The sequence below is a fragment of the Oncorhynchus mykiss genome, chromosome 25, assembly GCF_057628025.1.
Source record: "Oncorhynchus mykiss isolate SJ-2025 chromosome 25, ASM5762802v1, whole genome shotgun sequence".
NCBI classification, from domain to species: Eukaryota; Metazoa; Chordata; class Actinopteri; order Salmoniformes; family Salmonidae; genus Oncorhynchus; species Oncorhynchus mykiss.
The window spans coordinates 84,459,246-84,473,937 of NC_143046.1; the positions used below are offsets into that span (position 1 = coordinate 84,459,246).

Consider the following 14,692-nt stretch of genomic DNA (forward strand, 5'->3'; position numbering starts at 1 on the left):
GAATGGAGAGGGTGAACTCTGACCCAGAGAGTGAAACTGATCCTAATCTATTTGATCAATAGGCATTGCCTTATAAATAGTGGAATCATGATGCTTATCTTGGGTCATGTTCATTAGGCACCAACGGAATACATTTTACTTAAACCAGGAGGCACAACCTGGACATGTCCAACAAGATATGCTAATCTTAGTTTCTGGGATGGAACTACTTATTTCCACCATGCTGATCCATTGGAGTGTGATAGATAACTAAAGCTTATTTTATTAAACTCCATCGTTGCATGCACTGCATTATGCATTAAAAGCTGTGCTTTTCACTGTCTATGAAGATATAGCTTTGAATCTCATAAACTGTGTGCATCTTTAGTTTTTCTTCGTGGGTTCGTGCAAGTGACTGTGTATCGTAACCTCCCCAGACAAATTGGTAGAGTGCTTAGAATAAGTGTTGGAGGATGAAATGGGAGTCAGTGCTAAGTTTCTTGGGAGGAAGCTGAGCCAGTGATACAGCAGCCGGTCATGTGCAGGAACCCATGAGTTATTGCTGTTATGCTTCTTGGTTTATGTAGAATGTATGCATTTTCTACACGTGAATGAATGTTCTCAAATCTTGAAATGTTCTTTTAAGTTGAGAGGACTCTCAAAACGGGGGAATGAGAGCAAAATTGCAAGATTATGTTACAATACTTTTATTGCATCAAATGGTTGTTTTATTGCAACAGAATAAAGGGTTGTTAGAAAGCTCATCTGTGTGTGTTCTACTGAGGATGGGCCTCTGGGAGATCTACCACGTCTTTGAGGATACCGCATTCCGGTGCATGAGTTTGTTGTTCTATACGGTAATGTTTCTGTTCTATACGGTAATCAGGGAGAGATGGCTCCAGTATGGAGTTGGGGGGGGGGCTGACACTGGTCTCTACACAATGAGTTCTCATGTTTTTTACAGCAGATTCTGTCTGCTATGAATTATAAGTATCTTTCATACAAATCTTAACCTTGTGACCCATTCCATACATGATGTTGTGTCATGTAAACTGAAGGAGGATGGACTTTGCTATAAAATGCTGTGGCTCAAACCAGCTGGTTGAGTTCTCAGTGATCACCTCCAGGGGTGATTACCGGCCAGCTGGTTGAGTTCTCAGTGATCACCTCCAGGGGTGATTACCGACCAGCTGGTTGAGTTCTCAGTGATCACCTCCAGGGGTGATTACCGGCCAGCTGGTTGAGTTCTCAGTGATCACCTCCAGGGGTGATTACCGGCCAGCTGGTTGAGTTCTCAGTGATCACCTCCAGGGGTGATTACCGACCAGCTGGTTGAGTTCTCAGTGATCACCTCCAGGGGTGATTACCGACCAGCTGGTTGAGTTCTCAGTGATCATCTCCAGGGGTGATTACCGACCAGCTGGTTGAGTTCTCAGTGATCACCTCCAGGGGTGATTACCGACCAGCTCCATTACTGCACTAATTAAATAATACAGTTTAATTGTTTTGGAGAAATGTTAAAAGTCTATCTTTCTTGATTACAATAATTCCACCACAAATAACTCCTCATGTATAGGAAAAGAGGAGAGACATATGGATATGGAGAGGCTGGCTCTATAATAGTCAATGAGCTGGATACATGTTGCTTGATGACATAAGGCCGGGATAAATAATTCATCCACGGACACTGGGACTTAAATGTTTAATTAGAACTGGGCTGCCCAACCCTTTTCCTGGAGAGCTACTGTCACTTAGTGTTGTTGTTCCAAACCTTATCTAGCACACCTGATTCTAATGTTTAACTGGTTGATAAACTGAATCAGGTTAGTTACTACTGACGCTGGATTGAAAATCTATAGGAGGTGCAGCTCAGCAGGAAATAGGGTTGGGCAATCCTGAATTAAAGCAACTAACAAAATGTGATATCCACACATCCACTGATTTCAAAGGTCAAATAATATGTATGGCAAAAATATAAAAGAGGACTTTTATACACTTTTTCACACATGCTCCCATGTGTGTTTTACTAAAAACGTGTTTTGTAACGTTGTTTAAACCACACTTGACAGCATCTGCAGATCGCAGTGTGAAGAGTTATTTTGTTCTCCCTATTCTGAGTACCCAATTCAGCATCCCCCCAACACACACACACACACACACACACACACACACACACACAGACATGTGCACACACACGTGTACACACACAGACACATGCACACACACGTGTACACACATCAGTGAAAGAAGCATGAAACAGGAGCGTGGGAAACTGGTCTGTTGTATAAAAGTTATTTATTTCTTACCCTCTCCTCCTCTTCACTTTGCTCAGTCCACAGCAGTGACTGGGGTAGGTGAGCTCAGCACTCTGCAGATGCTGGAAGGCCCTCAGGGGGGGTAGTTTCTTGAGGGCCCAAGTGTTTTTAGCTTTGAGTTTCTGAACAGCCTCCAGACCCATTGTGGGTAAGGAGTTCACTCTTGATTCGGAAACGTCTCTGGGGGGGACAGAAGAGGGGAGCGGAATTCACTTTCTATTCTCAGCTCACAACAAAACCCCAAAACAATGATGTGTTTTAGTTGTTTCCAGTTTGAATGTGAAATCTCCTGTGTTTTCCTGGACTTCATTTTATTTTATTTTATTGTTGTACATGTTACCCCTTTTTGTTCTCCAATTGCATGACATCCAATTGATAGTTACAGTCTTGTCCCATCACTGCAACTCCCATACGGACTTGGGAGAGGGGAAGGTCGAGAGCCTTGCATCCTCCGAAACATGACCCTGACAAGCCGCACTGCTTCTTGACACACTGCTGGCTTAACCCGGAAGCCAGCCGCACCAAATTGTTAGGAAGAAACACCGTACAACTGGCAACCGAAGTCAGCGTGCATGCGTCCGGCTGCCAAAAGGAGTCGCTAGAGCACAATGGGACAAGAACATCCCAGGCGGTCAAACCCTCCCCTAACCGAGACGACGCTGGGCCCGAATGTGTGACGCCTCATGGGTCTCCCTGTCGCGGCCGCCTGCAACACAGCCCGGGATTAAACCTGGATCTGTGGTGATAAGTGTGGCGATGCAGTGCCATAGACTGGGAGGCCACATGGGAGGCCACTTCCTGCACTTTTGTATGGAAAACTTTTCAGACAAGGTTGAATAAAAAGGCTCCTGAAAGGGATTAGGGGACTTTGGCACAGTTGCATGGCTTGATGTCTTCCCAACATCTTTCCCATTTCTTAAAACCTCTATGGGATCATTGCCCTCCCTGAGGGACGGTTGAGCTAACATAGGCAAATGTGATTAGCATGAGGTTGTAAGTAACAAAACAAATTCCCAGGACATAGACATATCTGATATGGGCAGAAAGCATATATTCTTGTTAATCTAACAGCACTGTCCAATTTACAGTAGCTATTACAATGAAATAACACCATGCTATTGTTTGAAGAGAGTGCACAATTATGAACTTGAAAATGTATTAATAAACCAATTAGGCATATTTGGGCAGTCTTGATACAACATTTTGAACAGATATGCAATGGTTCATTGGATCAGTCTAAAACTTTGCACGTACACTGCTGCCATCTAGTGGCCAAAATAGAAATTGCGCCTGGGCTGGAATAATACATTATTGCATTTCTCTTGCATTTCAAAGATGATGGTACCAGTCTAATCTAATGTGTTATATTCTCCTACATTAATTTCACATTTCCACAAACTTCAAAGTGTTTCCTTTCAAATGGTATCAAGAATATGCATATTCTTGCTTCAGGTTTTTTTTAGGAGAAAATTGGAAAAAAATGGTCGGATCCTTAAGAGGTCAAGAGTAAAAGCCTTTCACTCACAGAAGAGTTGGCCCGCTGATCACGCCAGAAAATGTCCTCTCGTCCAACCGCACCAGATCCACATTCCTATAGAGGTACCTAAATAGAAAAGGTGGACAGAATGAGAAAGAGAGAAGAGTGTAGAATGGAAGAAAGGGTTATTAATGTAACGGAGAGAAGAACAGCTTCTGCTAAGCTCATACTGCTGAGCTAATACTGCTAAGCTAATACTGCTAGGTTAGCACACTGATGCCGGCTTCACAAAGACAGTGAGAGGAAGGTTGGGTAAACAGTTGGGTCACACTTTACTTAAAGCCTGCAGTTAAAATGCTTTATAACCCCTGCCATGATAATGCTTTATAACCCCTGCCGTTATAATGCTTTATAACCCCTGCCGTGATAATGCTTTATAACTCCTGCAGTTATAATGCTTTATAACCCCTGCCGCTATAATGCTTTATAACCCCTACCGTTATAATGCTTTATAACCCCTGTCGTTATAATGCTTTATAACCCCTACCGTTATAATGCTTTATAACCCCTGCCGTTATAATGCTTTATAACCCCTGCCGTTATAATGCTTTATAACCCCTGCCGTTATAATGCTTTAGAACCCCTGCCTTTATAATGCTTTATAACCCCTGCCTTTGCACCTATAGTTTTATTTCTGCCAGTAAGAGTTTTGATCAGTAAAATAGTCTAAAGAGACCTCCAGATAGTCTTGTTTACAGACCCCCCCCCCCCCCCCCCCCCCCCTTCCGCAAATCACATTGTCACTACTCACCTCTTCACCATGCTAGCTGATGTGTGCTGAGCGTTCTGGCACAATAATAGTTGCCATGCATCACCCAGGTGGGTGCCACACATTGGTGGTGGATGAGGTGAGATTCCCTGTTACTATTTAAAGCACAGTTGGTTGAAAGGCGCTATATACATCCATTAGTATTACTACTGTTACTACATACACTTCCTCCAGTCTGGTTCCATTGAAGGCGTAGGGTTGGATGTCCGTCAGACCGTTGCTGTTCAGCATCCTGCCAAACAACACAGCAGCTAATGGGGATCCATAATAAATACAAATACAGGTGTTCACTAGAGTTACAGCTTCGTCTTTCATCTTCCTAGTTTCTTCTGTTACATACACAGCCATCTGGCCAGAGAGATCAACTGTAGCTAGGTTGCACTGACCTGTTAAACCCTGACATGCTGTAATAGTAATTCTCTGAGAGAACATTTGTGATACCACCTACTAGGACAGAGCTAGTTAGTTAGTTAGTATGTTAACGACCAGAGGAAATGGATCAGGCCAAGCTCCAATCATACACATAGTATGTACAGCAGAAGTAGATGAAACAATCCACAGTTCACTTACAGGGTGATTTCATTCTCTGAGATCCCATTGAATGAGTTGGCAGGAATTTCTCTGATGAAGAGGTTATCCACAATTTCCCTGAGAGAGAGAGAGAGAGAGAATCAATGTCTGTTGGTGAATGTCTGTTCTGATTATTATCTACCAGCCCCAATGTCTGTTGCTGAATGTCTGTTCTGATTATTATCTACCAGCCCCAATGGCCAAACTTTATTGAGCAACACTGTTATTGATGCAATGGCTGGAAACATTTTTTTATATCACTGGCTCAACTACAGATCATATTCTTTCACAAAGAGGAGAAATTCTATGGTGGACGGTGAACAGAGGGAGGGAGCTTTGAATTAGAATAGTCGAATGGTCATCAACCTCCTCATGACGGGATAAATGTGGCGGCAGGTAGCCTAGCTGCTAAGAGCATTGGTCCAGTAAATTTTTATTTTACTAGGCAAGTCAGTTATGAACAAATTCTTATTTGCAATGACGGCCTAGGAACAGTGAGTTAACTGCCTGTTCAGGGGCAGAACGACAGATTTGTACCTTGTCAGTTCGGGGATTCAAACTTGCAACCTTTTGGTTACTAGTCCAACGCTCTAACCACTAGGCTACCCTGCTGCCCCAATGACAGGTCGTTGTCTCGAATCCCCAAGCCGACTAGGTAAAGAATCTCTCCTGTAAGTCGCTCTGGATAGGAACATCTGCTAAATGACTAAAGTCTAAATAAAGGTCAGTCATTTTGGTCAACCATGTTTTTTTTGAAATGCACTCTGTTTGTTAGTTAGCTTGCCAAACAGTTTTAGGATCATAACATTTTGCATGCGGGAAAAGAGTAGGCTATTAGCTCAAAGTGTATGTTCTTTTTTTATTTTTTTATTTTACCCCTTTTTTCTCCCCAATTTCATGGTATCCAATTGTTGTAGTAGCTACTATCTTGTCTCATTGCTACAAGTCCCGTACGGGCTCGGAAAAGACGAAGGCTGAATGTCATGTGTCCTCCGATACACAACCCAACCAGCCGTACTGCTTCTTAACACAGCGCGCATCCAACCCGGAAGCCAGCCGCACCAATGTGTCGGAGGCTACACCGTGCACCTGGCAACCTTGGCTAGCGCGCACTACGCCCGGCCCGCCACAGGAGTCGCTGGTGCGCGATGAGACAAGGAGATCCCTACCGACCAATCCCTCCCTAACCCGGACGACGCTAGGCCAATTGTGCGTCGCCCCACGGACCTCCCGGTCGCGGCCGGTTACGACAGAGCCTGGGCGCGAACCCAGGGACTCTGATGGCACAGCTGGCGCTGCAGTACAGCGCCCTTAACCACTGCGCCACCCGGGAGGCCAAAGTGTATGTTCTTATACAGATTTTTTTTTTAATAAAACCTGTATAAACTATATTTATATTATATGACAGTATTAAGTTGGCAATAATTATATTATACCATTTCTGATACATCACTTTTATTATCCTGCATAGTAAAATCAGGATTATGCCTCTACTGCCAATCATTCCAACTTGACCGGTTTGGATTTATGACATAGCCCCTCTAGGAATTTAATAGGATCTCTATGAGATAGAGATACTCCTGGGTCTCTGCACCACGGCCTTTATTTTTACAGTACCTGTCTACAATTGGCTTAAGTGGCTGGAGTAGCAAGACATCAAGACATCGGGACTAGAGGTTGACGCAAAGGGAGTAAAAATAGAATTCCTGTCCCGTCTTGTCAAAAATGAACCAAGACTGTTCTCAGAGCAGATCTGGTTGTAGCTAGATACATTAAGTTGAAGTGGCGTCCTAGACTATTTTGGTATTTTAGCTAACCTTAACCATAACCCTTTTCTTAACCTTAACCTAATGATCCTAACCTGCTGTGTATGCTCATCAAAACCAGCAGGCCTGCCCTGACAGCATTGTGAGTAACCATAGCAACTGCTATGTTTGGCTGCTGTTCAGTTCTCACCAGACAGTAGCCTGCCCTGCACACACAGCTGATAGCAACTATATTACCAGATTTTGGCAATGAAGGCGGGCTGCCTTCTACTTACTCAGAGTCAGATGAACTCATGATATGGCCTTGTGCAATTATCTCCGAGTGTTTTTTGAAGGAACAATTAGGCTTGACCGGAAGCGTTGTTGGTACTAGGAAGAGCTAGCTACGCCGCTTCAGGGCGCGTGTCCCGCTCTCCGGTTGGTATTTAATTAAACCGCTGCTGCATACTCGATTCCTTCATGCCAAAGAAAAACTCTAATACATTTTTGTTAAAACATGACTTTTTCTTTTAAATTGCTTTAATGTTAGTGATGGGTCCTTGGCTGCAACAAGACGCTGCAACATTCACTGACGTAAATTAGTGACTGGCTATAAATTGAGTGAAGAGCGAGGGTAGGGGGAAATGACAATATATATATATTTTTTTATTAAGCCCACTATATTAGGCCTACACAGTTCATTTGTTTCATGAAATGCTCCACACATGACATACAGTATTTCTACATCCCCCATACAGTATTTCTACATCCCCCCCATACAGTATTTCTACATCCCCCCATACAGTATTTCTACACCCCCACACAGTATTTCTACACCCCCCCATACAGTATTTCTACACCCCCCCATACAGTATTTCTACACCCCCCATACAGTATTTCTACACCCCCCATACAGTATTTCTACACCCCCCATACAGTATTTCTACACCCCCCATACAGTATTTCTACACCCCCCATACAGTATTTCTACACCCCCATACAGTATTTCTACATCCCCCCATACAGTATTTCTACACCCCCCATACAGTATTTCTACATCCCCCCCATACAGTATTTCTACACCCCCCATACAGTATTTCTACACCCCCACACAGTATTTCTACACCCCCACACAGTATATCTACACCCCCCATACAGTATTTCTACATCCCCATACAGTATTTCTACACCCCCCATACAGTATTTCTACACCCCCATACAGTATTTCTACACCCCCCCATACAGTATTTCTACACCCCCCATACAGTATTTCTACACCCCCATACAGTATTTCTACACCCCCCATACAGTATTTCTACATCCCCCCCATACAGTATTTCTACACCCCCATACAGTATTTCTACACCCCCCATACAGTATTTCTACATCCCCCCCATTCAGTATTTCTATATCCCCCCATACAGTATATCTACACCCGCCATACAGTATTTCTACATCCCCATACAGTATTTCTACACCCCCCATACAGTATTTCTACACCCCCATACAGTATTTCTACACCCCCCCATACAGTATTTCTACACCCCCCATACAGTATTTCTACACCCCCATACAGTATTTCTACACCCCCCATACAGTATTTCTACATCCCCCCCATACAGTATTTCTACACCCCCATACAGTATTTCTACATCCCCCCCATTCAGTATTTCTATATCCCCCCATACAGTATTTCTACATCCCCCCATACAGTATTTCTACACCCCCCCCCCATACAGTATTTCTATATTCCCCCCATACAGTATTTCTACATCCCCCCATACAGTATTTCTACATCCCCCCCATACAGTATTTCTACACCCCCCATACAGTATTTCTCCATCCCCCCCATACAGTATTTCTACATCCCCCCATACAGTATTTCTACACCCCCCATACAGTATTTCTACACCCCCCCATACAGTATTTCTATATCCCCCCCATACAGTATTTCTACATCCCCCCATACAGTATTTCTACACCCCCCATACAGTATTTCTACACCCCCCATACAGTATTTCTATATCCCCCCCATACAGTATTTCTACACCCCCCCATACAGTATTTCTACATCCCACCCATACAGTATTTCTACACCCCCCCATACAGTATTTCTACACCCCCATACAGTATTTCTACACCCCCCCATACAGTATTTCTACACACCCATACAGTATTTCTACACCCCCCATACAGTATTTCTACACCCCCATACAGTATTTCTACACCCCCCCCATACAGTATTTCTACACCCCCCATACAGTATTTCTACACCCCCATACAGTATTTCTACACCCCCCCATACAGTATTTCTACATCCCCCCATACAGTATTTCTACATCCCCCCATACAGTATTTCTACACCCCCCCATACAGTATTTCTACATCCCCATGCAGTATTTCTACATCCCCCCATACAGTATTTCTACACCCCCCCATACAGTATTTCTATATCCCCCCATACAGTATTTCTACATCCCCCCATACAGTATTTCTACACCCCCCATACAGTATTTCTACACCCCCCATACAGTATTTCTACACCCCCATACAGTATTTCTACACCCCCCATACAGTATTTATACACCCCCCATACAGTATTTCTACACCCCCATACAGTATTTCTACATCCCCCCATACAGTATTTCTACACCCCCCATACAGTATTTCTACATCCCCCCCATACAGTATTTCTACATCCCCATGCAGTATTTCTACACCCCCCCATACAGTATTTCTATATCCCCCCCATACAGTATTTCTACATCCCCCCATACAGTATTTCTACACCCCCCATACAGTATTTCTACACCCCCCATACAGTATTTCTACACCCCCATACAGTATTTCTACATCCCCCCATACAGTATTTCTACACCCCCCATACAGTATTTCTACATCCCCCCCATACAGTATTTCTACACCCCCCATACAGTATTTCTACACCCCCACACAGTATTTCTACACCCCCACACAGTATATCTACACCCCCCATACAGTATTTCTACATCCCCATACAGTATTTCTACACCCCCCATACAGTATTTCTACACCCCCATACAGTATTTCTACACCCCCCATACAGTATTTCTACACCCCCCATACAGTATTTCTACACCCCCATACAGTATTTCTACACCCCCCATACAGTATTTCTACATCCCCCCCATACAGTATTTCTACACCCCCATACAGTATTTCTACACATACAGTATTTCTACATCCCCCCCATTCAGTATTTCTATATCCCCCCATACAGTATATCTACACCCGCCATACAGTATTTCTACATCCCCATACAGTATTTCTACACCCCCCATACAGTATTTCTACACCCCCATACAGTATTTCTACACCCCCCATACAGTATTTCTACACCCCCCATACAGTATTTCTACACCCCCATACAGTATTTCTACACCCCCCATACAGTATTTCTACATCCCCCCCATACAGTATTTCTACACCCCCATACAGTATTTCTACACCCCCCATACAGTATTTCTACATCCCCCCCATTCAGTATTTCTATATCCCCCCATACAGTATTTCTACATCCCCCCATACAGTATTTCTACACCCCCCCCCCATACAGTATTTCTATATTCCCCCCATACAGTATTTCTACATCCCCCCATACAGTATTTCTACACCCCCATACAGTATTTCTACACCCCCCATACAGTATTTCTACATCCCCCCCATACAGTATTTCTACACCCCCATACAGTATTTCTACACCCCCCATACAGTATTTCTACATCCCCCCCATTCAGTATTTCTATATCCCCCCATACAGTATTTCTACATCCCCCCATACAGTATTTCTACACCCCCCCCCCATACAGTATTTCTATATTCCCCCCATACAGTATTTCTACATCCCCCCATACAGTATTTCTACATCCCCCCCATACAGTATTTCTACACCCCCCATACAGTATTTCTCCATCCCCCCCATACAGTATTTCTACATCCCCCCATACAGTATTTCTACACCCCCCATACAGTATTTCTACACCCCCCAATACAGTATTTCTACATCCCACCCATACAGTATTTCTACACCCCCCATACAGTATTTCTACACCCCCATACAGTATTTCTACACACCCCCATACAGTATTTCTACACCCCATACAGTATTTCTACACCCACCATACAGTATTTCTACACCCCCATACAGTATTTCTACACCCCCCATACAGTATTTCTACACCCCCCATACAGTATTTCTACACCCCCATACAGTATTTCTACACCCCCCCATACAGTATTCCTACATCCCCCATACAGTATTTCTACATCCCCATGCAGTATTTCTACATCCCCCCCATAAAGTATTTCTACATCCCCATGCAGTATTTCTACATCCCCCCCATACAGTATTTCTACATCTCCCCCATACAGTATTTCTACATCCCCCCCCATACAGTATTTCTACATCCCCCCATACAGTATTTCTACACCCCCCATACAGTATTTCTACACCCCCCCATACAGTATTTCTATATCCCCCCCATACAGTATTTCTACATCCCCCCATACAGTATTTCTACACCCCCCATACAGTATTTCTACACCCCCCATACAGTATTTCTATATCCCCCCCATACAGTATTTCTACACCCCCCCATACAGTATTTCTACATCCCACCCATACAGTATTTCTACACCCCCCCATACAGTATTTCTACACCCCCATACAGTATTTCTACACCCCCCCATACAGTATTTCTACACACCCATATAGTATTTCTACACCCCCCATACAGTATTTCTACACCCCCATACAGTATTTCTACACCCCCCCATACAGTATTTCTACACCCCCCATACAGTATTTCTACACCCCCATACAGTATTTCTACACCCCCCCATACAGTATTTCTACATCCCCCCATACAGTATTTCTACATCCCCCCATACAGTATTTCTACACCCCCCATACAGTATTTCTACATCCCCATGCAGTATTTCTACATCCCCCCATACAGTATTTCTACACCCCCCCATACAGTATTTCTATATCCCCCCATACAGTATTTCTACATCCCCCCATACAGTATTTCTACACCCCCCATACAGTATTTCTACACCCCCCATACAGTATTTCTACACCCCCATACAGTATTTCTACACCCCCCATACAGTATTTATACACCCCCCATACAGTATTTCTACACCCCCATACAGTATTTCTACATCCCCCCATACAGTATTTCTACACCCCCCATACAGTATTTCTACATCCCCCCCATACAGTATTTCTACATCCCCATGCAGTATTTCTACACCCCCCCATACAGTATTTCTATATCCCCCCCATACAGTATTTCTACATCCCCCCATACAGTATTTCTACACCCCCCATACAGTATTTCTACACCCCCCATACAGTATTTCTACACCCCCCATACAGTATTTCTACACCCCCCATACAGTATTTCTACACCCCCCATACAGTATTTCTACACCCCCATACAGTATTTCTACATCCCCCCATACAGTATTTCTACACCCCCCATACAGTATTTCTACATCCCCCCCATACAGTATTTCTACACCCCCCATACAGTATTTCTACACCCCCACACAGTATTTCTACACCCCCACACAGTATATCTACACCCCCCATACAGTATTTCTACATCCCCATACAGTATTTCTACACCCCCCATACAGTATTTCTACACCCCCATACAGTATTTCTACACCCCCCCATGCAGTATTTCTACACCCCCCATACAGTATTTCTACATCCCCCCCATACAGTATTTCTACACCCCCATACAGTATTTCTACACCCCCCATACAGTATTTCTACATCCCCCCCATTCAGTATTTCTATATCCCCCCATACAGTATTTCTACATCCCCCAATACAGTATTTCTACACCCCCCCATACAGTATTTCTATATCCCCCCCATACAGTATTTCTACATCCCCCCATACAGTATTTCTACATCCCCCCCATACAGTATTTCTACACCCCCCATACAGTATTTCTCCATCCCCCCATACAGTATTTCTACATCCCCCCATACAGTATTTCTACACCCCCCATACATTATTTCTACAACCCCCCATACAGTTTTTCTATATCCCCCCATACAGTATTTCTACATCCCCCCATACAGTATTTCTACACCCCCCATACAGTATTTCTACACCCCCCAATACAGTATTTCTACATCCCACCCATACAGTATTTCTACACCCCCCATACAGTATTTCTACACCCCCATACAGTATTTCTACACCCCCCCATACAGTATTTCTACATCCCACCCATACAGTATTTCTACACCCCCCATACAGTATTTCTACACCCCCATACAGTATTTCTACACCCCCCCATACAGTATTTCTACACACCCATATAGTATTTCTACACCCCCCATACAGTATTTCTACACCCCCATACAGTATTTCTACACCCCCCCATACAGTATTTCTACACCCCCCATACAGTATTTCTACACCCCCATACAGTATTTCTACAACCCCCATACAGTATTTCTACATCCCCCCATACAGTATTTCTACATCCCCCCATACAGTATTTCTACACCCCCCCATACAGTATTTCTACATCCCCATGCAGTATTTCTACATCCCCCCCCCATACAGTATTTCTACACCCCCCCATACAGTATTTCTACATCTCCCCCATACAGTATTTCTACATCTCCCCCCTCCTCAGTTAAAAACTATTCCTGTACTGCAGATTACTGTGGACTGTTGATCCTGCCATCTCCTGTCCCGATTTTGAATCTAAAAACTTCACACGGATGGGGAAGATACCGTTAGGTGATGGGGACTGTACCGTTAGGTGATGGGGACTGTACTGTTAGGTGATGGGGACTGTACTGTTAGGTGATGGAGACTGCACTGTTAGGTGATGGAGACTGCACTGTTAGGTGATGGAGACTGCACTGTTAGGTGATGGAGACTGCACTGTTAGGTGATGGAGACTGCACTGTTAGGTGATGGAGACTGCACTGTTAGGTGATGGAGACTGCACTGTTAGGTGATGGGAATTGTACTGTTAGGTGATGGGGACTGCACTGTTAGGTGATGGAGACTGCACTGTTAGGTGATGGAGACTGCACTGTTAGGTGATGGAGACTGCACTGTTAGGTGATGGGAATTGTACTGTTAGGTGATGGGGACCGTACTGTTAGGTGATGGGTACCATACTGTTAGGTAATGGGTACTGTACTGTTAGGTAATGGGTACTGTACTGTTAGGTAATGGGTACTGTACTGTTAGGTGATGGGGACCATACTGTTAGGTAATGGGTACTGTACTGTTAGGTAATGGGTACTGTACTGTTAGGTGATGGGTACTGTACTGTTAGGTGATGGGGACTGTACTGTCAGGTGATGAGGACCATACTGTTAGGTGATGAGGACCATACTGTTAGGTAATGGGGACTGTACTGTTAGGTGATGGGGACCATACTGGCAGGTGATGAGGACCATACTGTTAGGTGATGAGGACTATACTGTTAGGTGATGAGGACTATACTTTAATAACAAGATGATACCTTTTTATTCATAATTAATTTCCTATAAATAACCCTTTCATCTGATGCCCATCATTTGTCTCATCGCAGCACTCTTCCTATTTCTGTCTGTATGCGTTTCACACTCGCACACACACACACACACACACACACACACACACACACACACACACACACACACACACACACACACACACACACACAAAGGGAAAAAAGAGGGGCACAAAGGCTGGGCAATTAGATGT

At 44.0% G+C, this 14,692-nt stretch overlaps 1 protein-coding gene across 1 annotated transcript in view; it reads right to left on the minus strand.

Annotated features, from left to right (window-relative positions):
• Window positions 1–14,692, minus strand: part of LOC110504248 (thyrotropin receptor-like) — a 46,995-nt gene that overhangs the window by 11,066 nt on the left and 21,237 nt on the right. The window contains exons 6-9 of the mRNA XM_090219368.1: window positions 5,171–5,248; window positions 4,764–4,832; window positions 3,820–3,897; window positions 2,286–2,474 (exon numbers count right to left, since the gene is read on the minus strand). Coding sequence (XP_090075494.1) covers window positions 2,286–2,474; window positions 3,820–3,897; window positions 4,764–4,832; window positions 5,171–5,248 — 414 coding nt within the window. The remainder of the gene's footprint in view (window positions 1–2,285; window positions 2,475–3,819; window positions 3,898–4,763; window positions 4,833–5,170; window positions 5,249–14,692) is intronic.